General features: G+C 39.4%; 1 protein-coding gene across 1 annotated transcript in view; it reads right to left on the bottom strand.

The window, feature by feature from the left end:
• The window catches only part of LOC131433892 (craniofacial development protein 2-like), a 65,152-nt gene that overhangs the window by 9,318 nt on the left and 39,617 nt on the right, over nt 1-16,217 (bottom strand). The window contains exon 2 of the mRNA XM_058600498.1: nt 106-980. Coding sequence (XP_058456481.1) covers nt 106-980 — 875 coding nt within the window. The remainder of the gene's footprint in view (nt 1-105; nt 981-16,217) is intronic.

The raw sequence follows: 16,217 nt of genomic DNA on the forward strand, positions 1-16,217 counted from the left end.
CTGACGGGTGGCTTGACGCAACATCGCTGCGCGTGCTGCATTCTTCTCGTCCAATATCTCCTGGCATTCGCCGTCGAACCATTCGTTCCGTCGACTCCTTGGCACGTATCCCAGGACGCTCTCCGCAGCATTGCTGATGGCTGCTTTAGTTCTGGTCCAGCAGTCCTCCAGGGGAGCATCATTGAGCTCCTCCTCCGCTAGTAACGCTGCTTCGAGATGCCGCGCGTAGGCAGTCGCGACCTCGGTGTCCCTCAGTCGGTCCAGATTATACCGCGGCGGGCGCCGGTACCGTACGTTATTTACAACGGACAGTTTTGGACGCAGCATAACCATCACAAGGTAGTGGTCCGAGTCGATGTTAGCGCCCCGATAGGTTCGTACGTCGATAATGTCCGAGAAATGCCGTCCATCAATCAGGACGTGATCGATTTGTGTCTCCGTTTGCATGGGTGATCTCCAGGTGTATCGGTGCAGGAGGCGATGCTGGAAAAACGTGCTTTTTATGGCCATGTTCTTGGAGGTGGCAAAGTCGATGAGTCTTAGGCCGTTCTCGTTCGTTTGCTGGTGGGCGCTGAACCTTCCAACCACCGGTCTGAACTCCACCTCCTGGCCAACCTGAGCATTGAAATCGCCGATGACGATCTTGATGTCATGTCTTGGGCAGCGATCGTATTCACGTTCCAGCTGCGCGTAGAATTCGTCTTTGCCGTCATCGCTACTTCCGAGGTGGGGACTATGCACGTTAATTATGCTGATATTGAAGAACCGGCCCTTGATCCTCAAACTGCACATTCTGTCGCTGACCGGCCACCATCCGATCACACGCTTTTGCATCTCCCCCACCACCATAAAAGCTGTTCCCAGCTCGTGTGTGTTGCCGCAGCTCTGGTATATGGTGTGGTTCCCGCGAAAGACCCGCACCGTAGACCCCTTCCAACACACCTCCTGCAGCGCTACGATGTCGAACTTGCGGTCTTTCACTATATCGAATAGTATACGCGTGCTTCCGATGAAGTTGAGAGGCTTACAGTTCCACGTACCGCGTTTCCAATCTCTTGTCCGTTTTCGTCGCAAAGGTCTGAGCCGATTAGATCCATCCGAATTTTCTTGTTGAACTTCCTGAGCAAGCTCTTTTTATGGGCGGCTAGCTAGGCCTGCGCCAACCTTGCAGTAACGCTGAAGGACCGCGAGAAGAGAGAGATTTGGGCCAGGTGCATATTGAAAGGCGGCTCCAACTCGCCTTGTCAGGGCCAACTGCTTTAGGTCGTGTGGTTTTTAGGCCTAGAACGTGTAGGGCCCACTACCTCGTCCTACCCACACCTGCAGTCAGCCCCCGCTACATGGTTCGGGTCGCGAGTCACAACGAGTTGCTATCGCGACTAAGCATTATCCACCACCTATGACCCGCCCGGTTGCTTGCAGCTCAGCTTCCCTCATAGTGCTCCTCCTCCACCACAGGGCCCGGGGTCTACCGATTTCGGTTTCCGGCCCCCATTATTTTTGACAAACCGTGAGAAATCGTCAATGATATGCAAGCTGCTGTCGAGACAAAGCTAGCCAAAGTATCGGCCAAACATCTAGCAGCAGATGCTCCGGCTAAGAAAAAGCGTGCAAGACCGGTTAAATCAACACCAAAGGCGCCACCATCCAAATCATCGGCCAAGAGAGCCAAGGCGAAGTCACCACCAGACAATGGAGACTTTTGTCCAAAACGTTTCCGAAAAGATCTAATTCCGGCTTTCCTTTGAATAATTGCATTCTTTACTTATATTTTTCCGATACTTTTTGGAGTGCCGGTAATCGAACACCTTTTATTAAATGGCCAAAATTTATCACTTTACTAAATTGATAATACATTTTTTCCAATCAAATGAATCAACTTAGTTTCTTAATCAGTTGTTAGCTCTAAGTCAGAAGTTCTGAGCCTAAAATAAAAAGGTGCCGGTAACCGAATACTCTCCCCTATAAGTGGCGTTAACGCACATTTTTCATCGGCTGAATTTTCTCGAAGATAGCTCAACCAATATCGATAAACATAAGCTTATTTTAAGGCTAAACATGTCAATCATAATTAGAAGGGTAATGGTGAACTTATCCGTTTCGAGAGATACAATGTTATATGAGACGAAACCGACAAATCCCAGTATTTTTCAATGCAAAAAAATTTCTCGGAGATAAAAGAAACGATCTAGAAAGATTTACACTCTTTTGAAAGCTACTATTAAGTTATGTGATAAGCTCACAATACTAACGGCCGAGGATGAAATCTTACAAATGTTTTAAGGAGACTATTTGAATGGCAAAAAAGACATGCATTATCACATCACTAGGTGTATTAAAATTATTATTTTATGTTTGGGTTGGCAGTTCAGTGCATAGGGCGCTGGTCTTACAAGCCAGTTGTAGTATGTTCGAGCCCCGACGTGGGAAAATTCCTAGAGTCATTAGGATCATAGTACCAGCCATGCAATGATCCTGTGCGCTATGAATCGGCTGCGAAGTCTGTTGAAACGTTGAAACAGAAAGACCAAATTCCACATAGAATTATCTATTTACAAAGGAAATAGAAAGCCTGCAAAAAAAATTTTGCTATGAACATTATTATAAATACTTCTTGAACGCATTTGACGATGATATATTAATAACTGAAGGTTCTAACCAATTAAAATTATATTTAGAATCTTGGATAATGTTTCATAATTATTTGCCTATTTTTCAAATCAAAATCTGTTGATGAGAGGCTTTGAAAATTGCATTTTTTATGTCATGGTGATCGGTCGTGTCTCGCACACAACCCTGTAACGTTTTTGTTAAGTCAACGCCTGCCTTCATGCATAGCAGATGGGTGAAATATTCACTTTGCCACTCGTCAACTGCTCGTTTGACAGAGTTCAGTATTGAACTGACTTGCACTCGGTGCGATTCAGTGATGTTACTTTTCCATGCCCAAACCGTAGATTTGGTTTCAAGTTTACTTACTCTTACTCTTACTCTTTCAGTCGTAGACCACGCGGGTCTCTGCTGTATACCTGTATAGCTACCGAGGCTGGCTGTTCGCCGCCAGCCTCGGTAGCTGCGATGGGTCCGCAGGTCGTCCTTAATTTGATCGATCCATCTGGCCCGCTGCTCGCCTTTTCTTCTTATACCGGTCGGATCAGTATCGAGGATCATTTTAACCGGGTTGTTCTCCGACATTTTAACAATATGCCCAGCCCACCGTTACCGCCCGACCTTGGCCGTTTGGACGAGGGTTGGTCCTCCCAGCAACTGGTGCAGTTCATTCGCCTTCTCCACGTACCGTCTTCCATCCGCACTCCTCTGAAGATGGTTCGCAACACCTTCTGTTCAAAAACGCCCAGTGCGCGTCGATCCTCCGCAAGCATTGTCCAGGACTCGTGCCCGTAGAGGATAACCGGTCTAATCAGCGTCTTGTGGATAGTCCAAAGTAAGCACGATTTCCCGACAATATGCGTCTCTGAATTTCTCTGTCATTATCGGCAGTCACCAGTGAGCCCAAGTACACGTACTCGTCAACCATTTCGATTTCATCACCACCAATCAGAACTCGTAATGAGTGGCTGACATTATCTTCTCTCGAGCCCCCCTGTCACGGTTTTGAAGGATTCTTGAATTTTTCCTGTAACAAGGTTCATTAGGCGGCGCACACCTTCTTCGTCCATCGTTTTAGCTATCTTATTCCACCTTTTCCTTTGCCTTGAGTCTCCTCTTCATGATTGCCCAGTATTTCTCAATAGGGCGGAATTGGGGGCAGTTGGATGGATTAAGGTTTTTCGGAACAAACTGGAGCCCTATCTCTGCATACCCTTCTTGAACGACTTTGCTGTTATGATCTGGCGACTTTGCTGTTATGAATCTGGCCAAAACATTAAGGGATGGTCGTGGGATCGAATGAACGGCAAAATTCGTTTTTGGAGACACTCTTTTTGGTATAGTTCCGATGTCATTGTCTTATTTGTAACGAAAACCGAACCGAATCAAATGATTCTTTCGCAATCTTTGTGGCGATTCTGTCTCAGAACAGTCTTTGCTAATCGTCGGTGATAGGCAAAATACCTATGCCTAAAAAAATACGTGAGTTTGGATAATTTCAGATGTGTCGTCCTATGGAGTGTCGCCTATAAACTATAATCCAATATATTACGGAATTAATATAGAGATCAACTAGTTTCAGTGTTAGACTTCATATCAAATGATATTCCAAAAGACCCGAAACACTTCCCACCAGATTTTTGTTTTGAAGAGAATTTTGAATGAGAAATGGAAGAGAGGAAAAACTTCAATATTGCGAGAGAAGCAGTAGTTTTCCATACCAATGACGATATTCAAAATTAGGAACTATCGTTTTTCGATTGTGAATTAATTATATGTGTTGTGATTATAACTTGATAAACTTACTATATGTATTTTTTTCGAACTCGCATCAACTGATCTTGACGAGGACATAATAAGCTTTGTTCAATAAGAAAGTCTCTGAAAACGCTTTGCATGCTCGATAAATGTAAAGGGTGATTTTTTAAGAGCTTGAGAACTTTTTTAAACAATAAAACGCATAAAATTTGCAAAATCTCATCGGTTCTTTATTTTAAACGTTAGATTGGTACATGACATTTACTTTTTGAAGATAATTTCATTTAAATGTTGACCGCGGCTGCGTCTTAGGTGGTCCATTCGGAAAGTCCAATTTTGGGCAACTTTTTCGAGCATTTCGGCCGGAATAGCCCGAATTTCTTCGGAAATGTTGTCTTCCAAAGCTGGAATAGTTACTGGCTTATTTCTGTAGACTTTAGACTTGACGTAGCCCCACAAAAAATAGTCTAAAGGCGTCAAATCGCATGATCTTGGTGGCCAACTTACCGGTCCATTTCTTGAGATGAATTGTTCTCCGAAGTTTTCCCTCAAAATGGCCATAGAATCGCGAGCTGTGTGGCATGTAGCGCCATCTTGTTGAAACCACATGTCAACCAAGTTCAGTTCTTCCATTTTTGGCAACAAAAAGTTTGTTAGCATCGAACGATAGCGATCGCCATTCACTGTAACGTTGCGTCCAACAGCATCTTTGAAAAAATACGGTCCAATGATTCCACCAGCGTACAAACCACACCAAACAGTGCATTTTTCGGGATGCATGGGCAGTTCTTGAACGGCTTCTGGTTGCTCTTCACTCCAAATGCGGCAATTTTGCTTATTTACGTAGCCATTCAACCAGAAATGAGCCTCATCGCTGAACAAAATTTGTCGATAAAAAAGCGGATTTTCCGAATGGACCACCTAAGACGCAGCCGCGGTCAACATTTAAATGAAATTATCTTCAAAAAGTAAATGTCATGTACCAATCTAACGTTTAAAATAAAGAACCGATGAGATTTTGCAAATTTTATGCGTTTTATTGTTTAAAAAAGTTCTCAAGCTCTTAAAAAATCACCCTTTATTTGCAGTTCTTGCATAAATCATTCTGTGCTAAGCCAAAAATCAAAACCGGTAGTCGACTCTAAAAAGACACATGCATCTTTTATAAACCGTCAGTGACATAAAAACCAACGAAATTTTTCGGAAATATTTGAAACGCATTAAATAAACTTTGGCTAAGTTTTCGTTCAATGAAAAGTCACTGGGAACTACGCTGCAAGCTCTACTCCATTAAGTAACTTTTCCCTTACACCTTCCGATAACGATACACGTACTTGCTCCGAAGTGTGCTGTTTATTCACTCCAGCCCGGTGAACGGTAAGAAAAAAAAACAAGAAAACTTTTCATTCCACCTGTAAAGGAATCAAGTTTTCAAGATGGGAGTAAAGATGCGAAAGTACAGTGTGTACATGTATTCGCACTCCCCGGCACGTTTCAACCCGCAGGGAAATACAAACTTCCAGCGGGATGATATTTTTGCATAATCAATAAGCCGGCTGGAAGCAGCATCCTTCGGTTGATATCACATCGTACATCTTACAAGTGGCAAGAATCACATCCCCGAGCACTCGTCCGTGCTGGTGCGGTTGGCTGGAAGCGTACGGAATGCCTCCGTAGACGTGTCTTATTAAAATTTATCATTTAATTTTACTACTAATGTTGTGTATAATGGGAAAATTGGGGTTAGACCACGCTCCGTACGTTGGCGAACGTGTGTGTGTGTGGAAACAGGTTTTTCCGGAACGGCAGTGTGAGGACATGCCTCCGGGTATGAAGATGACAAAAGTTTAAAGTAGAAAACTTTTCCGAATGTTGTAGATACCGTTCATATGAAGAGGATCCATTCTGAAATATTTAGATTTTAATCAAAAGTGTTTCTTTCCTTCAAACACCGTCCGTAATGAAGGTCCCTTCTTTTCGAAGGAAGTGGATAGTGAATCTGCATGGGAAAGCCGTTAGGAAAGAACTTTAATCGGTATAAAATTTTAATTTGTCCAAATGTTTGTTTGGAGCAGAACACCATTGTGGATAAGTTTTCCCATTGCGATAGGCTCCATTAGCCACATGTGTAATGGAGGTCAGCGGTTTCCGGAAACTTCGGTTTTACCGAGTAGCTGGAACGATAAATGTTTTTGCGTTTGGCGAAGAAACTTTTCAGGTTAGCCATTTGTTCGGTTTAATTTGTGAGCTTTCATAGAATTAACACAAACATGATTAACGGTAAGCTCTCTTCTGAAAAATTTGCATGTCAAATGATCAGCTAGAAAGTCAGATTAGTCCGATCCGCGATTTATAATTAGTTATATCCAAACTTGATTCTTGATGATGAAGGATAAATATCTGGATAAGTTAATCGGCAGCAAAGGAATTTGTAAATGTTTTCGAGAGAATGTTACACAATTGTTATATTTATTTTTATTATGTTCCTGATTCGTATTCAAACGAAAGCAAAGTAATATTCAATTGCATTAAATCATCTCCTAATTTGTTTCCTGACGATAAAGGTTGAACTTTTAGATAAACTAATCGGTGTTGACGTATTCTGTAAATAGTAAATAGCAGTGCCGTAGTGAGGGTGAGGCGAGTTAGGTGACCGCTTCGGGCGCTAGCATCCAGAGGAGCCAAAACATGATGGAATTGGTAAAAATTAATTGTGCAATTAGTTTGAAAAACATTTAATTCTACATGGAATGAAAAGTCCTGGGCCTCTCACAGAAAAGAATTGAATAGTTTCAAATCGTTCATATTTTTATTGAGAACAAGCCTCTAGATGACCCAATATCAAATTTCATGACAATCTACAGGGTCCGGCACTCGAAGTGTAACCAACTTCAGACCGCTCGCGCAGCTGACGCACGGGCTAAATGAGCAATTTTGTTTACATTGTTTATTGTTTACAAGTGCAAGAAAGCATTTTGCCAAAAGTGAACGCGAAAAAAAAATCAGTGATGGATTTAAAACGTAATAGTATGATTGCTTTATATTTAGATGGAAAATCACAACCAGCGATTGTTCGTGAGCTCAAACACCTTAAAGTGAATAAAGTTTTTGTTTATCGCACCATATCTCGTTACAATAATACTGGTAGCATCGCAAAACGTCATGGAGGTGGTCATCAAAAGACTGCAACGTCACGTGAGATGGTTCAAAAAGTGAAGAAGCGACTTGAACGAAATCCTCGACGAAGTGCCAATCAAATGGCAAAAGAACTGAAAATATCCGACCGTAGCATTCGCCGCATACTGAAAAATGATCTGAAGGTCAAGCCTTACAAGATCCAAAAGGCGCATGATCTCACACCGAAGCAGCAACAAGTTAGACTTGAGAGAGCGAAGGAGTTGCTTCGTTTGGCCGAAAGCGGTCAATTTCCGAACATTGTATTTTCTGACGAGAAATTTTTTCCAATTGAGCAATTCGTAAACTCTCAAAACGATAGGGTTTACTTGACCGACCGTTCATACGAGAATTTGAGTCATCGATTGGCCACCAGGAGGCAGCACCCGCAACAGATAATGGTTTGGGTCGCTGTAACCGCAGATGGGCGCTCTCCAATCGTTTTCATCGAGCCTGGCGTCAAGGTAAATGCGACATATTATCGGGAAAGTATTCTGGAGGTTGCTTTGAAGCCGTGGGCAGACAAACATTTCGGTGGCAGACCATGGACGTTTCAGCAGGACTCGGCACCGTCTCACAAAGCTCGAGTGTACCAAGAATGGCTGAAAAACAACGTTCCGAACTTCATCACGTCCACACAATGGCTCTCGAATTCACCAGATGCGAATCCAATGGATTATTCTCTTTGGGCCATTTTGGAGAGCAAAGTCCGAACTAAAAGATACACCAGTCTCGAGGCGCTGAAAAAAGTTATTGTCCGCGAGTGGGCCAAAATACACCTGCAAGTCACATTCGGGCAGCTTGCGATTCGTTTTTTGACCGTCTCAAGGCCATAGTCAAGACAAAAGGTGGTCATATCGAGCAAAAGTGAATTGATTCTGAATTTTGTATTATTTTTACACATTTTGTACTTTGAATTAAGTGAAAGTAATATTCCAAACTGAATTTATGGCCTTTTTAATTGGTTACACTTCGAGTGCCGGACCCTGTATTCACTAGTGTGTATACCTTCACTAAACTGATTCTGTTCACTTCCGATATGCATATTTCAACAGATAAGTAATTCTTATAGTTCTTTGGATAACATTTGGAGCCATTAGAAGGGCCGATTTAGCATAATATTCCCCATCTTTGTCCTCTTTTCGTTGTACTTTTCTCCAATGCAGACCAACGACCAGAAGCACCAGGTGACAAACGTCCCGCAACAGAACTGCTCACAGTGCCAAGGCTGAACCGATTTTGGTAAGAAGCTTTCTTTTTACGTGATTTGTAACTTTGTCACAAATAGGCGGTCCCAACCGGCACAACAATAGCAACATATAGAATTTTGATGTCGATTGTTTCATTTCGGATTTGCATATTTCAGTGAAAGATACTATCAAAATGAGTGATTAAATATAAACCAATCCGCACTCTTGCATTCTGCTACTAACACAGAAGCTGATAGCACCCAATCCCCGCTACAACAGGTTGTATTTCATTAAAAATTATATCAACCCTTTCAACTGCCTTTAATTTTGTCAGATTGAGAAATACTGTGTAATTTCTACGCGGAGGTTATTATTATTATTATTATTATTATGTAGCTTTATTTACCCTCGGTTTTAGCCTTACGGTCATTGTTCTTTTAGGCGATGCCAAGCAGATGTATTTCAAGAAGAAATCATAGTTTATTTGGAACCAAATCATCAACAACAAAAAATTCTCGAACGTGCAATAAAAACTTCGAGTTTGAAGAAATCTAGTTTGTAGAAAACCCCTGGAAAATTTTTAATTTTGAAATTATTTAATTCAATTTTCTGGTTTTCCTACTACGACTGCGTGTTGCCGGTGTATGAAATCAATCGAATACTAGTTGAAGCTTGAATAGCCGTTAGTAACTATTCTATTAGATTCACGATTTCACGCACACACATACACTTATCAGAGGCGTATGAAAAGACGAAGTAACGGTTTTAAGCGGATTCAAATCATTGATGTGTTGCAGAAACCGTCAGATAGATTGATGTCTGTTTGCACGTGTTCGCGATTTAAATTTAAGCTGATGATTATGAATTAGAACAATTTGATTAGTCATTACAACGGTGCGTTATATTGATCAGTTTCGCTTTCTGCTCCACCCATCTCAAATCAATCAATTCAAATCCCATTCTAATGCCATTTCAATTATTCTAGCCATCCGACACCGGCCGTGCGATTGTTTGCTTTCAATTTCCTCGGCATTTCATCCTGCCTCGTCGAAAGCTTTACCCATTCCGGTCCGGCCGGGTCCGGATCCTGTACATTTCTAGCAGCGATAGCCAAATGGGACCAACCGGCTGTAATAATGTACCGTTTGCCGGTTCGATTGGCAAAGTTGCCAACTGCTCTGGTTGCAACACGCCGTTGGATGGGCCGAACCGAACCGGCAATTTATGGGAGCTAATTTATTAGCAGCAGATAATTTTATATGGTTAGATCGAGAAATGAGCCTCATTTGTTTCCGGCGCGTCTATTCTTCGATCGGTGCGGATGGAATATCGGAACAGGAACGGAGCGAGCGATACTCGAATGGAGGTCGTCCTTTATTGCTTCCTATTTCGATTTGGGTTTGGGTTGCGGAGTCTGGATCACTTTTCCGGGCTCCGGTAAAGCTACCGGGTCTGCAGTTCTATCTTGTATAAATTGTTGAATGCAGGTCACACTGAAATTTATTTACTTCAATTCACTTCCGAGTTTATTTCAATTATCGGAACGGTTTCGTATTAACTAGATGTCAGAGTTTTCAAATGATTTTTCACTTAAAATCAATTCTACTAGCATTAAATAAAAAGGTGTTACATTCTGAATGTAACAGAAAAACCTTCTGTGAAAATTAGATGTTGCATAAAAGTTAATATGCGTTTCAACTTAGTGAATTTTTTTTTCATGTCCGAATATTTCGACAATGGCGTCAGTATGAGTATTTATATTCGGGCTAAGCAAAAGGTTTGCCATTCTGAAGACGTATATGAAGTTTCATGCCATTGGTTCCAAAAACGCTTCAAACACTATTTTACATATAAACTAAAAATAGCTATGACATCCGAACTGTAAAGAAACTCTTAGGCTTCGATTCACCTTCGGCGATTCTTCGTTGCAAATAGAAGGGAAATGAGTTCTTTTGCCATGGTTGGAACATGTCCTCAAAATGATCTCCATAAGTTACAGCCTAAGCGATCTCTAAAACGGTTTTTTAATACACTAAAAACCTGTTTTAATCTACCTAGTGGTGTAATGATGCCTTTCTCATATCAATCATACTATCATACCTATATAATACTGTGGTATTCTGCAAAATTATTTTTCTTCTATTCTTAAAAGAATAATCGAAATAGATTTGTTTGACCGTCTACTGATAAAAACTATCAATTGGAAAAGATTTGAGGTCGATTTAGAAAACTTTTTACGGTTTTTCGCTCTTTTTAGTGATGGTATAAAATTTTTAACACACTTCACCCTATATTTCCGGATCCGGAAGTCGGATCCGGATAAAATTCAGGAATTACGTATGGGACCACAGGAACTTTCATTTGAACCTAAGTTTGTGAAAATCGGTCGCGCCATCTATGAGAAAAGTTAGAACACATATTTTCATTTTTTTGCACATTTTACCCCATAAAGTTAGTGCAAAAAACGTTACATACACACACACGCACACAAACACACACACACACACACACACACACACACACACACACACACACACACACACACACACACACAAACAGACATTTTGCGTACTCGACGAACTGAGTCGAATGGTATATGACACTCGGCCCTCCGGGCCTCGGTTCAAAAGTCGGTTTTCACAGTGATTGCATAACCTTTCTATATGAGAAAGGCAAAAATCCGTTTACGAACACATTTTAACGTTACTTCTTTTTACGAAACTCTCTTTCCGAACCAAATCCCAAATAACATAATCTTTTTTTATGAATGTACTTTGTGAAAAGAGGTTTTTGCATGCAATGAAAAAGATTCCCAGCTCATTTACACCCAAACCTCCATTTACGTAATAATTGAGGGTTCGTAAATCGAATTATGACGTAAAAAATGTTATTCGGAATTTTTAACGTATAAAAGTTTTCATTATGTATATGTATTATTTGATATGTATAATATATTAGATAGTTATGGAACTAAAATTATCAGCTTTTGCAGGGAAAGGATGTTCTAAGTAGCATCAATTTCCATGATGGCGACTTCCGGTTCATCGATATTCGTTATAAACAATCAGAATATAAGTATTTTTCAAACCTGGTTTGATGAGCAGATGTCGAAAAACGAAGTTTGAGGTGGTTCTGAATTCCAAGATGGCTACTTCCGGTTTATTGATATTCGTTGAAACCCCTTATAATATGGGTATTTTGGGAACGGGTTTGATGAGCAGATGTCAGAAAACGTAAGTTTGAGATGGTTCTGAATTCCAAAATGGCTACTTCCAGTTTATTGATATTGCTTAATAACCCTTACAATATTTTTGGAACGGGTTTGATTTTGTCGCTTTTAAACCTCTCCAAAGTAACAAACAATGAAAAGGAAAACGTTGGGGTCTGGTTTTATATATGCAGAAACTGTGTGCAGATTTGAAAAAAAAATAACGCAGTAGTTTTTTAATGACGATGGACACGAACTTTCAAAACCTGCTTTCGAGAAAAATGCGTTTAAAGTTTTTTGTCTATACAATCGAAGGAAACAATTTCCTACTCAAGAGAGCCCGTAGGGTCTAACATTTACAAAAAATCATAGGGTAAGGGCTCCCTATTTCATCTCATTTGTAAGGACGTTACCTTAAAAACCTGATTCAGCCACCAAAATCACTATGATTTTTTTCATATTTCTGCTTAATTCGCCTTGCTCCACATTGGGAATTGATTCACATTCCTTGGAAATTAATATAATAATTAAAAAGTCAGCAAAAAACACTTCTGATATGATCACTAGTGTGCTCCCAATTTCATCTCAAAGGTTGTATATTCATCCTATCGTTGGTCCTTTATTCATCCCATAAATTAGCAATGGCGACAGCAATCAAAACCAAAATATTGCACTATTACACTCTCAGGTTCAAAATATCAGAATTTTCATAATGCTAACTATGACACAACACAAGATATTTTAAAAAACAGTTGAGAATCATTTCACCGTTTAAAATTTTTGGGATCGTTTTTATTACCTTTCGTTTAAAATTTAAAATTTTACTCCGCAATTAATTTGGAGAACTTAAAAACCAAAAAAAGAATCGTTTCTATTTAGGCATTAGCCCTTCTAAAAACAAAATGCAGAACCAGAGATGCCGTTCATACTGATTTATCTGTATTGCGTAGATTTTTGCGTTCGCGTTTGTTAAATCAGATTACAGATTTTCTAAATTTAATACAGATTTGTAAAGGTTCATAAAAGGTGAGCAGTAAAACGTTAGACTTTTCCCTCTGAGTATCTATTAGTATTTGATTGCAGTACTTCTTTAAAAATTTATTAATCAACGGACAAATCACATGTTATTTCATTAATATTTAACACGCTCTATTTGGTAATATTTGAATCCGAAACAGTTTTATTTTTATATAAATATCAATGATATAATTAAACTAATGCCACGGATATCAAAAAATACTTGTTGATGATAATTTAAAGAAGAAAAAATATTTATTTTTATTTATTATTATGAGAAAACTTGACAACCTTGCGATACGAAATGAAATGAAAACAAAGCGCAATCAATTGAATTAAGTGCAAATTTTCATCTTATATTTTTCATTGCTTTTATTGCTTATCAGGTAATTTCAGAAGTCTTTAATCGTTGAATAAACAAGTGGAAAGTGAACATTACTAACTATAAAGTCATCCAACATTATATAGTGGTGTAATTATGTCAAATAGTGATCATGTTTTGAGACGAATCGATTAGTAAATATTCAGAAACATGATTTTTTTTTTATTTAAAGGGTATTTTTATTCAGGCCTATTTGCGTACAAGCTTTGCGTGGCCGAATTAGCCGATTTTTTATATAATGCATTTTTTGAAGTGGATCTCGTAGTCACTCTTTTTCTAGGAGGAGAGGAGCTTCCATTTCTCTCCTGCGACGATTGAGGGGCACTTTGTTCGTGACTCGTCTCGTCATCCATTGCCGTATGGATGGTTTTGTTGTTGATTTCCGTCTTTTTTTCGTTTGTTCGCCGTCTTGAGCTCGTTGCTAGTTGCTGTAGATGCGCCTTGTTGTACATTGGTTGCAGTTGCTGGTTGGTTTGATGGTGAAACAGGAGTACTGCGCTCACTAGTTTCCATTGTTGAACGGTTGACCTTGTCTTTGGTTGAAGATGTCCTTTTCGCAGTTTCGGTGCAAGGTTTATCGTTGTGTGCCGGTTGTTCACAAAACTGACATGTAACCAGCTGATTTTCATAGGTAATCAGCGTTTTACACGGATGTGTCCCACTTTGATCACAAATGATGTAAGATTGAATTGCCTTACGTAATTGCATACGCACAACAAGCACGCCATTCCGTATGCCGGGGAAAGGATTTCACCGTACTGCGACATATTGTCCCGAACGAACTTATCGCTGGCCTGCGGGGGGAGGTCATGCACGCGTACTTCTATGGCATTGTCCACCATGTGCACAGGGACTTTGTATTTAATGTTGTCACACTCAACGCTGTGCACCTCGTTGTTAACCGAAGAGAATGCGAGTGCATCGCTTTCACGTTTAAACATAATGTACACACAGTTAGACGCCTTGTTGAATTGAATCTCAGTTACATTATTAGCGTCTAGGTGCATTCGTTCTTTAAGTAAGATTTCAATTTCATTTACTGCTGGTCTAACTTTGCAACGCTTGAAAGCTATACAAATTGAATTTGGTCTTGTAGGCCAAGATTCCGGCTTTGTTAAATCGTATTTGACCATTCTGTACACTCTATTGTTCACTGTACTGTATTGTCTTTGTTTCTGTTGTTTCGACCGTATATGATTTGCGACCGTAAATGATTTTCGACTGCGTCGTGTGAGATGCGAGCACGAACTGATTCAGAAACATGATGAATTGTGAAACTTCAGAAGAAAGTGGTTCCTAAATCAAAAAGTGGGTTTATTTTAAATGAATAAAGCGATCGTTGAAGGTTTTTGAACTATTTTTTTTTCAATTGGAAAGTGTGGCAAAACCTAGAATAAATGTTTTAAAACGTTCCACAGTTTTGTTCAGGTACGTTTAAAGATATGATAAATGTTCAAAATTATGGGGTGAAGGAATGAGATGGAAATAGGGAAACCTAAAAAAAACCCTTTTTTTAATAATTTGTTATAATGAAACATTTCAAGAATGTTTTGTCAAGTTTTGAAGTCAATCGAAGTAGAAATCTTGGTCTTGTGTGCCGAGCTCTTGCTTTTTCTAAGAATGAGATATCCATAGATAAAGGTCCATAATTTCCAGAGTTTCGTTCCAATAGGTTTGAAAATTTCACAGAATATTCTTGAAATGTTTTACTGTAAGAAAATATAAAGAAAATAATAAATGATTTTTCAAAAGTGTTAGACCCAACCAGCCCCTTCAGCGCGTTTCAAAAATTCAATATATTGAGGTATAAAATAGGTGTATCGATATGCCATTAAGACCATTACGATATGATTATATGCCACTTGGAAATTAGATGTGTTTAACAAAATGATTTCTGCAATGAAATGTACCATATGAAAAATATCGAAACAAGCGTAACACGTAGACGTCTAAAAAGCTTGTTCGAGTGCCTTGCATTATAATGTTATATTGTTACAGCCGTATTGTATGATTTCAATGTTTTATTGAACAACTGAAATTCTTAATTTAATATTTAAAAGCATCCTCAAACATTAATCTTTTGTATCAAGTCAATGTGTGTCAAGTGTTCTTAAAATATTTTTATTTGTAATAGTGTTACATAAATCACGGTTTTTAGTGTACGCTAGATTTTACTAAAAAATTATTGTTACTCTCATTACAACATGTTTGATATCGCTTCCAGATTTTCTGAATCTATTCCGAAATTACCCAATCTGTAAGGGTTCTTAAAGGAATTTTAAAAAATCGGAAGTCACTCATCACATCCGTTCCGAAAATGGTCACATTATTAGAGGCAGAGCTAATAAAAGTCATTTTCATTGACTCAAAATAGACGAAAATGACGAGAAATTACTGTCACTCTCAGCTTCGCTTGCAACCAATGAGAACGAAATCCATGTCCAGTCAATAACATAAGCTGTTTCAAAATTGTGTTTTTTCTTTCATTTGCCCTTTCAGTCATTTGCAGTTTTCAGTGAAAATCCCATAGTATGCAGTGTCGATATTCAACCGAAGCTGTAAGAATCGAAAATGACAGAAAAAGGTTTCAAAATAACTTTTACCTGTTGGTGCTCGAATTTGTAGAAGTTTTGGTTTCCAAAGCGGTTCTGGGATGTAATTACTTCGATTTGTCATATTTTAGTCACTATTTATAGCCAAGCGTCACAGATTTTCAATAAATCGATGAAAGAATGAGAATTGAAATTCTGCTGATGCTCCCTGAAGACGTTAGTTTGGTTTTGTCTTTGAAAGAGTGACACTGGCAATTATTCTCTCCCTTTTTTTCAATGAGAAACGAAAATGCTTCGTCTCTCTTCGTTTGTTCTGGTGTCGGTCA

Source organism: Malaya genurostris, chromosome 3 (genome assembly GCF_030247185.1).
Source record: "Malaya genurostris strain Urasoe2022 chromosome 3, Malgen_1.1, whole genome shotgun sequence".
Classification (NCBI taxonomy): Eukaryota; Metazoa; Arthropoda; class Insecta; order Diptera; family Culicidae; genus Malaya; species Malaya genurostris.